At 43.3% G+C, this 14,042-nt stretch overlaps 1 protein-coding gene across 1 annotated transcript in view; it reads right to left on the bottom strand.

Moving 5' to 3' along the window:
- Positions 1-81: 81 nt before the first annotated feature.
- The window catches only part of LOC110533341 (neuronal vesicle trafficking-associated protein 2), a 46,272-nt gene continuing 32,311 nt past the window's right edge, over positions 82-14,042 (bottom strand). The window contains exons 4-5 of the mRNA XM_036989699.2: positions 2,160-2,270; positions 82-1,476 (exon numbers count right to left, since the gene is read on the bottom strand). Coding sequence (XP_036845594.1) covers positions 1,285-1,476; positions 2,160-2,270 — 303 coding nt within the window. The 3' untranslated portion in view covers positions 82-1,284. The remainder of the gene's footprint in view (positions 1,477-2,159; positions 2,271-14,042) is intronic.

The raw sequence follows: 14,042 nt of genomic DNA, 5'->3' as shown, positions 1-14,042 counted from the left end.
ACTGACACACATGTGGACCAGGATAATGAGAACGGAACCAAATGGCGGAGCATTGAAAACAACAGGACAGAGACTTTCTGATCAGGTCACAACTTGCTTTATTTTCATTTCAAACCTATGGGATGTACAGTGAGAAACTACTCCAGACTTTGCTACATATCAACTACCAAACATCACAATAGTTCAAAAAGCGTTTTTTTTTGTTTTTTTTTTGACAAGATAAAAAATAAGAAATAAAATGGTAACAGAACAAAACTCTGCAGAGAAGCTCATCTACAAATGGTTCTAAACATTACAGGAACCAGAGTTTTGGCAAAGACAGCGATATACACAATGTTTCCCATCATCACCACGTCTTGGGTATTTATCCTTAGCAATAGAGTCACATATTCATGTTGTGTACAGTGGCTGGACTGTCTGCTAAAGCGAAATGTAACTGGCAATAAAGGTCGCTCTTTTCCCACGAAAAATAGTTAAACTGTCATGAAACCTAGCTACAACCATGCACACACATGAACTAGCATGAATGCACTGGGCTTTATACAGCTTGGCTCAAGAAGGGAAGTAGGACATACAGGACAGTACATTAAAGAGTGTTCCGATATCAAACCGTCATGATAGAGAATACTTAGCTAGCTTTGCTCAGATAATTCAGGACATCTACTGTATATTGGTGCTGAAGTTTAACTTCCATAGACGTACAAATAGGTACTAATTTGGGAAAACCCTTTCTATAAGAATGTATTACAGTATGAGTATGAACCAAAATGCCATGGATATGCCTGGACTTGAATCAGAGTTGATTTCATAACATGACTTTGATTACACAGAGTCATGACACTACAGGGGGCCGAGCAGATGGACACATCAGATGGACACATCAAATGGACACATCAAATGGACACATCAAATGGACACATCTGAAAAATGACTTTTGACTCACTCAGTTAGTAGCAGCTCAGAAAAGCATATACTCTGAATGGATTTCAACTTTGACTCGAGACTTTGTACAAACAGTTGTTTGATATCAAATACAAAATACCAATAACAAGTAAAAAAAATCATTAGTGATGATAAATAATGAATAAATAAAGAAAGAAAACAGACAGGAGGAAGGAGAGGCAGAGATTGTGGTGCTGGGTGGATGGGCTGGGGCGGGCAAGTGGGCGTGACAGTACTCTGAGCCTAGCGAGACACTGGAGAACGACAGACACTCCCTGTTAAAAGCTTGTCATGGAGACGGGCAGAAGAGGTGGGGTTGGTGGGAGGGTTGGGCAGGCATACTCAGTGCCCGTCTGTGTTGGGCGGCTTGGCGTCGTGTGGGGCAGCGCCAGCGGGGAGCCATGGAGAGACGGAGCGGGAGGTGGTCTGCTTGGCCATGCTGTAGTGGCTGATCACCGTATAGAAGCGCCCTCGGGAGTTGGCATCCTGAGCTGTGTAGTAGGCCTCCAGAGAGGCAGGGATGCATCGCTTATGCTGCAGGGGGAGAGAGAGAGAGAGAGTGAGAGAGAGCAAGAGAGCGAGAGAGAGAGCGAGAGAGAGAGCGCGAGCGCGAGAGAGAGAGAGAGAGAGAGAGTGAGAGAGAGCAAGAGAGCGAGAGAGAGCAAGAGAGCGAGAGAGAGAGAGAGAGAGAGAGCGAGAGAGAGCGAGAGAGAGAGAGAGAGAGAGAGAGAGAGAGTGAGAGAGTGAGAGCGAGAGAGAGAGAGAGAGAGAGAGAGAGAGAGAGAGAAAGTGAGAGAGCGAGAGAGAGAGAGAGAGAGAGCGAGAGAGAGAGAGTGAGAGAGCGAGAGTGAGAGCGAGAGAGAGAGAGAGAGAGAGAGAAAGAGAGAGAGAGAGCGAGAGAGAGAGAGAGGGTTCTAGAACATACTCTCCTCACGTACAGACTGCTGCACAACACTAAGGGCTTTTTCTGGTGAAGAGGTTCTTTTTTTTCTCTGAAGAGTGCAGGGGCTGTGTCTAAAATTAGATTTGCTTCAGCTAACATTCAGCAATAACCTCCAAAGGTGACTGTTCAGATGACTAGCCAGTGTAGTTTTCAAGTTTAGTCACAAATAGCACTCTATTCCCTATGCAGTACACTACTTTTGACCAGAGCCCGTTGGGAATAGGGTTCCATTTGCGACACACAAATGACCCCACATAAGACAGGGCCCACTCACCTTGTATATGAATCCGTCTGGGCAGCTGTGTTCGTACGTGAAGGCCTTGTACACCACCAGGAACACTATGCAGGCCAAGAAGGCCAAGGCCAAGACTATCAGAATCGTGACCTGGGAATAAAAGATGACAAATACTCCGGTCAATTTTATAGCTGCCGGCAATGTCAGGTCTCTTGTCAAAGCGAAGGTCTTGAAGCAAGGTTTGACACCATGAATTGTGTTCAAAAGAGCACTCGACAACTAACAACCAAAATAACCTCCATCACAATACATTTTTAACCATCACTTGTCTAGTGACAAGGTGAGAGAAAACAAGTGAATATGCATTAGGATTTGACGAAAACAGTATCACAAGATTGTTTCCATGACAACAATTAAAACATTCTAAACCTAACCCTTAACCTTATTCTAAACCTAACCCTTAACCTTATTCTAAACCTAACCCTAACCCTTATTCTAAACCTAAACCTAACCCTTATTCTAAACCTAAACCTAACCCTAACCCTTATTCTAAACCTAACCCTAACCCTTATTCTAAACCTAACCCTAACCCTTATTCTAAACCTAAACCTAACCATTATTCTAAACCTAACCCTAACCCTTATTCTAAACCTAACCCTAACCCTTAATCTTATTCTAAACCTAACCCTAACCCTAACCTTTATTCTAACCCTAACCCTTATTCTAAACCTAAACCTAACCCTAACCTTTATTCTAAACCTAACCCTAACAATTATTCTAAACCTAAACCTAACCCTAACCTTTATTCTAAACCTAACCCTAACCCTTATTCTAAACCTAAACCTAACCCTAACCTTTATTCTAAACCTAAACCTAACAATTATTGGAAGAAAAATGCACATGACTCTAAATGACAACATAATGATGTTTGTTTCCAACAGTAGGGCTGTTTTCCTAAAGAAGTTAAATCCGCTTCGTGTTTTGTTTCCTTGCCACGATACTAACGAGTATTGTGATACTTGTATCGTCCCGACATGTTAATAACTCATCATCATTAGCTCTAGAAGTTTCCATCTGAGTAGTGAGGTAGAGGGAGAAAGCTCAGAGTGTGTTCATTGGCTGCCAGATTAAACTCAGTGGAGACAAACAGATTTAATAAAAAACCTTCACTAATTCAATTTTTCACAATTTAGCACCCATATTGGTCACAAAATGCAGTTGATGCAGACAGAGGCTAGAAAACAATATCTTGGTTTGGAAATTAACCGGGGCGGCAGCGTAGCCTAGTGGTTAGAGCGTTGGAAGTTGCAAGTTCAAACCCCCGAGCTGACAAGGTAAAAATCTGTCATTCTGCCCCTGAACAAGGCAGTTAACCCACTGTTCCTAGGCCGTCATTGAAAATAAGAATTTGTTCTTAACTGACTTGCCGGGTTAAATAAAGGTTAAATGGAGGAGTGTGAAACTGTTTTGAGCAGCGCTAATTTATAATTTATCACAAACCACCACATATTCCAATAAATAAGAACACATTACTTTCAATAGTGATTCAAAATTCAAAGTACATCTGTACGTCTTGATGTGGAAATGTTGTGTTTAAAATGTGTATTTCCCTGGTAGACGAGACAGTTTTATAGTGAGAGATTAACATACACAAAAAGGACCAATGCTCTCCCTGTTCCTCCTGAATCTATGATTGGGTGCTTTGGAGCACCGGTTAATTAAAATGATGCAAATGTAGATAAAGGACAGCTGAGAGAAGTAAGAATGCTATTGTCAAGTGAAGACGCTAAAGAGGAGTGAAAGGACACGTGCACACTCCAACACTCTACATTAGGTGGTGGTACAGTAAAGCTCTGATTTTACCACAGTGTCAAATCAGGTGACTGAAGTGCTATCTTCATCTTCAGTTTCACAATTCATCCTATTGGGCCATAAAACAATTTCCCTGTTTCCAATGGCCTCCCTTCGTACTGGCCACCACACCATCTCGGCAGGATGCTAGGCTAGGGTAATTATAGCTGAGTGCTGATTAGCAGAGATCAGGGTGATTTGTAAAAAGGCTAAATGACAGTTGACTTCTGTGTTAATGTCAGGACACATGCTTGGATCTGTCTGACGTTTTGTTCAATTACATTTGCTTATCACAAACCCGAAACATGATGAAATGGCTTCTTAATGATGAAAGGGCTTTTAGGCTCACAAATAATTAAATACACATCTACTGTAGCTATCTACTATTTTACATCTTACGTTTTGATTTTAAAGCATAATTAGTCATTCAAAACTCAATCAGTCTTGCGAAATCAATGCAATAACAAAACTAATTTTTTCTCTCTCTCTGGCAGCTGTCCAAATGACAGAAACACATAATTATTATTTATTATATGGAATATCAGTTGCTTTTAACCTGCTTTTAACCTGACAGAAAAATGTGGTTCACGTTAATATTAATGATTAGCTTCTTTATAATCTCAATGAACCCTAAACCTCACCAGGATGTGAAATAACACACCATGACACAAATTGTGCTTTTTCTCCCCAATTTCGTAGTATCCAATTAATAGTAGTTACTGTCTTGTCTCATCGCTACAACTCCCGTACGTACTCAGGAGAGGCGAAGGTCGAGAGCCATGCCTCCTCCGAAACACAACCTAACCAAGCCGCACTGCTTCTTAACACAGCGCGCATCCAACCCGGAAGCCAGCCGCACCAATGTGTCGGAGGAAACACTGTGCACCTGGCGACCTTGGTTAGCGTGCACAACGCCCGGCCCGCCACAGGAGTCGCTAGTGCGCGATGAGACAAGGATATCCCTACCGGCCAAGCCCTCCCTAACCCGGATGACACTAGGCCAATTGTTCGTCGCCCCACGGGCCTCCTAGTCGCGGCCGGCTGCGACAGAGCCTGGGCGCGAACCCAGAGTCTCTGGTGGCACAGCTGGCGCTGCGATGCAGTGCCCTTAACCATTGCACCACCTGGGGGGAGCATTGGACATTCTTGATCTATATATACATATTCCCTTTACTATTATTATACTACATTATTACATTAGGATATATTCATTACTGGTGGCCAGCATTTGTTTCATCATGTTAAAGATTCAGCTCAAACCTATTTCAAATTTGAGATGAGTCAAATTTGCGATGAATTTGATTTGATGATAATACTAATCTCACAGCTAGCATCCTATATTTAGTGTGCCCTCACAGCACCAGGTAGCACCAATAAAATGGTTGGCCTTCTAGTCAGAACACTACAGGAATGGAACCCTACTATTGAACAGTCTGAATCATACACCGTAGTCTAGTATAATCCAAGTATAGTCCAACTCTAGGTGAGGGTACGTTTGCCAATTTCCAACACATCAAATGTCCTGACAACAGTAATACAACATACACATCTGCCATTATTGATGTGTGCTCCCTGTTGGCTTAGTTGTGAATGGAATGACCTCTATTTTCCCTTGCCTTGACGATAATGGGGACTAAACTGGTGTGAACCGGCAGATCCACCATGATCCAATTCCCATCTGACTGGTTGTTTTCATCTGTATTTTGATTAAATACAGACTGCTTCATTTTGAAAGGTTTTGCTGACTAGCTGTATTTGTCCTTGTGCCAGCTGGCATACATGTCAACCTTTCCCTAAAGCACCTGACTCAATCAGGACAGGGACGGACGTCAGCAAGTGAGGTCAAATCTGCCCCAAATATGGCAGCTATAGTCTTAGTGTAGACAGGCAGACAGATAGGCAGACAGACAGACAGGCAAACAGGCAGAGACAAAACAAACAGGCAGACAAGGTTGATGTTTCTGCTGCTGCTGTTGTTTGTGTTGTTGTTGTTGGCGGCGTCGTAATCTGACATCACTATAATCCACATAGACGGAGGCCCATAATCCCTAGGAAGCAGCAGGATTTATTCACTGGCTAAACATCCCTGGAGTGCATGGTGGGTGTGTTACTGTGCTACTGTAGCAGTACAGACAGAGTGGCTGTGGTACAGTACAGACAGAGTGGCTGTGGTACAGTACAGTCAGAGTGGCTGTGGTACAGTACAGACAGAGTGGCTGTGGTACAATACAGTCAGAGTGGCTGTGGTACAGTACAGACAGAGTGGCTGTGGTACAGTACAGTCAGAGTGGCTGTGGTACAGTACAGTCAGAGTGGCTGTGGTACAGTACAGACAGAGTGGCTGTGGTACAGTACAGACAGAGTGGCTGTGGTACAGTACAGACAGAGTGGCTGTGGTACAGTACAGACAGAGTGGCTGTGGTACAGTACAGACAGAGTGGCTGTGGTACAGTACAGGCAGAGTGGCTGTGGTACAGTACAGGCAGAGTGGCTGTGGTACAGTACAGACAGAGTGGCTGTGGTACAGTACAGACAGTGTGGCTGTGGTACAGTACAGACAGAGTGGCTGTGGTACAGTACAGACAGAGTGGCGGTGGTACAGTACAGACAGAGTGGCTGTGGTACAGTACAGACAGTGTGGCTGTGGTACAGTACAGACAGTGTGGCTGTGGTACAGTACAGACAGAGTGGCTGTGGTACAGTACAGACAGAGTGGCTGTGGTACAGTACAGTCAGAGTGGCTGTGGTACAGTACAGTCAGAGTGGCTGTGGTACAGTACAGTCAGAGTGGCTGTGGTACAGTACAGACAGAGTGGCTGTGGTACAGTAAAGTCAGAGTGGCTGTGGTACAGTACAGACAGAGTGGCTGTGGTACAGTACAGACAGAGTGGCTGTGGTACAGTACAGACAGAGTGGCTGTGGTACAGTACAGACAGAGTGGCTGTGGTACATCATCTCTGTTCTCTATCACCCCTAATCTCCTCTCCCCCACACGTTGTTCAGCTGAGTCTGTTGTGGCTCCGTGTAATAGGTTTCTGTTCAAATCTCAATTTACTGTTCTGTATATGGGGAAAATGTCAACATGTGGCTGCTATGTTTCTGCCATTTGTCTCCCTCAGACATAGGTTTTATATATGTGTGTCAGTTTGATCTTTTATTTTCTTCCTAGCTCTTGCCCTATCTTGTAATTCCAGTCTCCTTGCCTTATGCTGTTAGAATGCAACCCTCGCCCACTCTCACAGCAAGACCACTTTTCCAGGAATACAGTATGTGAGCGCAAAAACTCTTACAGTCGCTCCAGAGGGAGAAATCGAGAGGCAGAGAGAGAGAGAGGGGAAGAGAGAGAGCTAAAGAGAGGCAGAGAGAGATAGTCAGAGAGAGAGCTTGAGGCAGAGAGAGAGCTACAGAGAGGCAGAGAGAGGCAGAGGGAGATAGAGGCAGAGAGAGGCAGAGAGACAGCTAAAGAGAGACAGAGAGAGGCAGATAGAGAGCTAAAGAGAGGCAGAGAGATGGCTAGAGAGAGGCAGAGATATAGCTAGAGAGAGAGCTAAAGAGAGGCAGAGAGAGAGCTAAAGAGAGACCGAGAGAGAGCTAAAGAGAGACCGAGAGAGAGCTAAAGAGAGACCGAGAGAGAGCTAAAGAGGCAGAGAAAGGCCGAGAGAGAGCTAAAGAGAGACAGAGAGAGAGCTAAAGAGAGGCAGAGAGATAGCTAGAGACAGGCAGAGAGAGAGCTAAAGAGACAGAGAAAGAGCTAAAGAGGCAGAGAGAGGCAGAGAGAGAGCTAAAGAGAGACAGAGAGAGGCAGAGAGAACTAAAGAGAGGCAGAGAGAGAGCTAGAGAGGCAGAGAGAGAGCTAAAAAAGAGAGACAGAGAGAGAGCTAAAGAGGCAGAGAGAGGCAGAGAGAGACAGAGAGATAGTTAGAGAGAGTGCTAAAGAGAGGCAGAGAGAGCTAAAGAGAAGCAGAGAGAGGCAGAGGGAGATAGAGACATTCAAGAGAGAGCTAAAGAGAGGCAGAGAGATCTAACGAGAGGCAGAGAGATCTAAAGAGAGGCAGAGAGAGAGCTAAAGAGAGGCAGAGAGATCTAAAGAGAGGCAGAGAGATCTAAAAAGAGGCAGAGAGATCTAAAGAGAGGCAGAGAGATCTAAAGAGAGGCAGAGAGAGAGCTAAAGAGAGGCAGAGAGAGTATGTTCTTCCTCTAGCACCAGGTGGTGCTGACAGAACAATGAGATAAGTTAAAAGTACATCAGTAGATCTATGATTGAGGAATGAAAGCCTATTGTCTGTGAATCATATTGGAATGCTTAAGCTGGCATTCAATACAGAGCCAAGCACAGAAGGGGAAACTATGTTCCTCTATTGTAAGATTTTGCTGACAATATGAGGAGGGGGTTCAGTTTTTCTGATAACATGAAGAAGAAAATTGGGCTTTACCTGCCATTTTCACATGACCAGTGAACTGTTTCTCTGAGGCTAAGACCTGTTAAAATGGAGGGAGCTTTGTAAGACTGAGGGAACTACAACCATCTTTTTCATTGAATGTAATGGTCTTAGATTTCCCTCTCAAGTCCTTATGAGATGGTTTTAGATGACTGAGCTACATGGCAACCTGAAGGGGGATGCCCACTAGGGTAGAGGCTGAGGAAGGGAAGGAGTGATGCACAGGAGAAGTGGTGCCATGGAGGTAACAATGTCTAGAACAGGGATGGGCAACTTTTATGGGGCCCATAAAAAAGCTGCAAGGCTGAACCCTCTCCTCCTCATAATGCCAGCCAAATATTTTTGGTGCCCCCAGCTTGACATTTTTAACATTTTAGAGTTATTTTAGTGCAATTCTACACATTTTGCCATGGGGCAGAGAAGAAAATTAACTGTTTTATAGCTAATTTCCCACAATTCTACAAATTCTGCCATAGGGTAGAGAGAAATGCTCTAGGCCAGCTCTAGGAAGAGTCTTGTTGGTTCCAAACTTCTTACAATGAAGAATGATGGAGGCCACTGTGTTTTTGGGGACCTTCAATGCTGCATAAATGTTTTGGTCCCCTTCCCCAGTTCTGTGCCTCGACACAATGCTGTCTCGGCGGTCTACAGACGATTCCTTTGACCTCGCGGCTTGTTTTTTGCTCTGACATGCACCGTCAACTGTGGGACTTTATAGACACAGGTGTGTGCCTTTCCAAATCATGTCCAATCAATTTAATTTACCACAGGTTGTAGAAACAAAGTTGTAGAAACATCTCAAAGATGATCAAAGGAAACAGGATGATGCACCTGAGCTCAATTTCGAGTCTCATAGCAAAGGGTCTGAACACTTATGTAAATAAGGTATTTCAGTTTTTTATGTTCAATAAATTGTAGATTGAGGAAAATAATGTATTTAATACATTTTAGAATAAGGCTGTAACGTAAAAAAAATGTGGAAAAAGTCTACCGAATGCACTGTGCAGACAGACAGACAGACAGACAGACAGACAGACAGACAGACAGACAGACAGACAGACAGAACCAGTCAAAAGTTTGGACAAATCTTTATTTTTACTATTTTCTACATTGTAGAATAACATCAGAAAGACATCAAAACTATGAAATAACATTCTCTCAACCAGCTTCACCTGGAATGCTTTTCCAACAGTCTTGAAGGAGTTCCCACATATGTTGCTTTTCCTTCACTCTGCGGTCAAACTCATCCCAAACCATCGCAATTGGGTTGAGGTCGGGTGATTGTGGAGGCCAGATCATCTGATGCAGCACTCCTTCACTCTCCTTCTTGGTCAAATAGCCCTTACATAGCCTGGAGGTATGTTGGGTCATTGTCCTGTTGAAAAACAAATTATAGTCCCACTAAGCGTAAACCAGATAGGATGGGGTATCACTATAGAATTATGTGGTAGCCATGCTGGTTAAGTGTGCCTTGAATTCTAAATAAATCACTGACAGTGTCACCAGCAAAGCACCCCCACACCATGACACCTCCTCCTCCATGCTTCACGGTGGGAACCACACATGCAGAGATCATCCATTCACCTACAGTACTCTGCGTCTCAAAGACACTGCAGTTGGATCCAAAAATCTTCAATTTGGACTCATCATACCAAAGGACAGATTTCCACCATGTCCATTGCTCATGTTTCTTGGCCCAAGCAAGTCTCTTCTTATTATTGGTGTCCTTTAGTAGTGGTTTCTTTGCAGCAATTCGACCATGAAGGCTTGATTCACCGGGTCTCTTCTGAACAGTTGATGTTGAGATGTGTCTGTTACTTGAACTCTAAAAGTATTTAGTCAGCCACCAATTGTGCAAGTTCTTCCACTTAAAAAGATGAGAGAGGACTGTAATGTTCATCATAGGTACACTTCAACTATGACAGACAAAATTAGAAAAGAAATCCAGAAAATCACATTGTAGGATTTTTAATGAATTTATTTGCAAATTATGGTGGAAAATAAGTATTTGGTCACCTACAAACAAGCAAGATTTCTGGCTCTCACAGACCTGTAACTTCTTCTTTAAGAGGCTCCTCTGTCCTCCACTCATTACCTGTATTAATGGCACCTGTTTGAACCTCAAACAGTCACACTCCAAACTCCACTATGGCCAAGACCAAAGAGCTGTCAAAGGACACCAGAAACAAAATTGTAGACTTGTTCACTCACGACTGCGTAGCCAGGTACGACTCCAACACCATCATTAAGTGTGCAGACGAGACAACAGTGGTAGGCCTGATCACCGCCAACGACGAGACACCCTATAGGGAGGAGGTCAGAGACCTGGCCGGTGGTGCCAGAATAACAACTTATCCCTCAACGTAACAAAGACTAAGGAGATAATTGTGGATTATATGAAAAGGAGGACCGAGCATGCCCACATTCTCATCGACGGGGCTGTAATGGAGCAGGTTGAGAGCTTCAAGTTCCTTGATGTCCACATCACCAACAAACTAGAATGGTCCAAACACACCAAGACAGTAGTAAAGAGGCCACGACAAAGCCTATTCCCCCTCAGGAAATCAAAAAGATTTAGCATGGGTCCTCAGATCCTCAAAAGGTTCTACAATTGCAACATCGAGAGCATCCTGACTGGTTGCATCACTGCCTGGTATGGCAACTGCTTGGCCTCCGACCGCAAGGCACTACAGAGGGTAGTGCGTACGGCCCAGTACATCACTGGGGTTAAGCTGCCTGCCATCCAGGACCTCTACACCAGGCAGTGTCAGAGGAAGGCCCTAAAAAATTGTCAAAGATCCCACCCACCCCAGTCATGGACTGTTTTCTCTACCACCGCATGGCAAGTGGTACCGGTGCGCCAAGTCTAGGACCAAAAGGCTTCTCAACAGCTTTTACCCACAAGCCATAAGACTCCTGAACAGGTAAACAAATGGCTACCCGGACTATTTGCATTGTCCCGCCACTCCCCCAACCCCGCTTTTACGCTGCTGCTACTCTCTATCATATATGCATAGTCACTTTATCTATACATTCATGTACATGCTACCTCAATTAGCGCAACTAACCGGTGCCCCTGCACATTGGCTACCTGGACTATCTGCATTGTGTCCCGCCACCCACTACCCCCTCTTTTACGCTGTTGCTACTCTCTGTTTATCATATATGCATAGTCACTTTAACCATACCTACATGTACATACTACCTCAATTAGCGCAACTAACCGGTGCCCCTGCACATTGGCTACCTGGACTATCTGCATTGTGTCCCGCCACCCACTACCCCCTCTTTTACGCTGTTGCTACTCTCTGTTTATCATATATGCATAGTCACTTTAACCATACCTACTGTACATGTACATACTACCTCAATTAGCCCGACTAACCTGTGTCTGTATATAGACTCGCTACTCTTATAGCCTCGCTACTGTTATAGCCTCGCTACTGTATATAGCCTCGCTACTGTATATAGCCTCGCTACTGTATATAGATTCGCTACTGTTATAGCCTCGCTACTGCATGTAGCCTCGCTACTGTATATAGCCTTGCTACTATTATAAACTTGCTACTGTAAATAGCCTCACTACTGTATATAGCCTTGCTACTATTATAGACTCGCTACTGTATATAGCCTCACTACTGTATATAGCCTCGCTACTGTATATAGCCTCGCTACTGTATATAGCCTTGCTACTATTATAGACTCGCTACTGTATATAGACTCGCTACTGTTATAGCCTCGCTACTGTTATAGCCTCGCTACTGTATATAGCCTCGCTACTGTATATAGCCTCGCTACTGTTATAGCCTCTCTACTGTATGTAGCCTCGCTACTGTATATAGCCTCGCTACTATTATAGCCTCGCTACTGTATATAGCCTTGCTACTATTATAGCCTCGCTACTGTATGTAGCCTCGCTACTGTATATAGCCTTGCTACTATTATAGCCTCGCTACTGTATATAGCCTCGCTACTGTATATAGCCTTGCTACTATTATAGCCTCGCTACTGTATATAGCCTTGCTACTATTATAGCCTCGCTACTGTATATAGCCTCGCTACTGTATATAGCCTTGCTACTATTATAGCCTCGCTACTGTATATAGCCTCGCTACTGTATATAGCCTTGCTACTATTATAGACTCGCTACTGTTATAGCCTCGCTACTGTATATAGCCTTGCTACTATTATAGCCTCGCTAATATTATAGTAGTTATTGTTATTTCTCACTGTCTTTTTACTATTGTTTTTTTTATTTCCTTACGTATCTATTGTTCACCTAATACCTATTTTTTACTTAAAAATCACACTGTTGGTTAGGGCCTGTAAGTAAGCATTTCAATGTTGTATTCGGTGCACGTGGCAAATAAAATTTGATCTGATTTGACTTATCCATTAGAGAAGGGAAGCAGCATCATGTTCAGTATGAGTTCATTTCTCATTATGTTAATGAGCCCAATTGGGGCAGGTCTCTCAGGAGATAGCACTTCAAGGGTTTGAAAGAACACACTGGCACGTCTAATGAAGACAAGTTCACACTTAGAAACTTAGAGACAATCTAGATTTTCATTAAGGATAACACTTGAAAGACTTAGTGACGTTCTATGAATCCACACACGCACAGAGACGAGGACCGGATCAGTGCACCGTCATTGTAAATAAGAATTTGTTCTTAACTGACAGCATGGCACTATCTCACACCGAGCGATGGCATTAGTTAAACACAATCCTGTTATTGCTAACCAATATCACAGATTATTTTGAAATAAACATGAATAGCTTATTGGAAATTCATGACGGGCACATGAAAAAGTTTTTAAAAAATTGTGTGCAGTACACAGTTTTGTATAAAGTGCATTTTAATCACAGATAAAGACAGTAGGTTACTTAAGACAGAAACGATAGGAGGGAGGTTGGTCGGATTGGTCGGTAAGATTGTATAACGCAAACGTCTAGCAACCAAAATGTTGCATGTTCAAATTATGTCACAGACAACTTTAGCATTTTAGCTAATTATCAACTTTGCAACAACTTACTACTTTTTAACTACTCAGTTAGCATGTTAGCTAACCCTAACCTTAACCCTTAACTATTTAGTTAGCATGTTACCTAACTCTAACCCCTAAACCGAATCTTAACCTCTAACCCTAACCTTCACCCTTAGCCTAGCTAACGTTAGCCAACTAGCTAACGTAGCTAACGTTAGCCACAACAAATTGGAATCTGTGTAATGTTCATAAATGCATTATGAAGAACGATAATTGTGTCATTTGTGTCTAATTTCACAATAGGCTGTGATAGTGTGTTGGTTTTTAAGTGATCCTGACTTCTACCTTCTACCTGTTCTAAGTAAACACACCACTAACGAGGATATGCAAACAAGAATCAGTGAATTTTTCTAATGACCTGCATTTTGGATAAAATTGTTGAGGAGAAGAGAAGATATGATATTAATGCTGGGGTGTTGATCCCGGGCTTGGAGGAAATTTACCCGAAGACACCCCCCAGGCTTGGTAAAGAACAACTAAACACTCCTGTTTACATCCCTCAGACACGATCATGAATATCTTCCTCTCAGTCAGTCTCCAGCGCTTCACAATCACACCTTATTATGTGAAGCTAGGTGCTGCTG

Source organism: Oncorhynchus mykiss, chromosome 10 (assembly GCF_057628025.1).
Source record: "Oncorhynchus mykiss isolate SJ-2025 chromosome 10, ASM5762802v1, whole genome shotgun sequence".
Taxonomy (NCBI): domain Eukaryota; kingdom Metazoa; phylum Chordata; class Actinopteri; order Salmoniformes; family Salmonidae; genus Oncorhynchus; species Oncorhynchus mykiss.
Note: the sequence above shows the minus strand (reverse complement) of the source record. Positions and strands in the feature narration are given on the sequence as shown.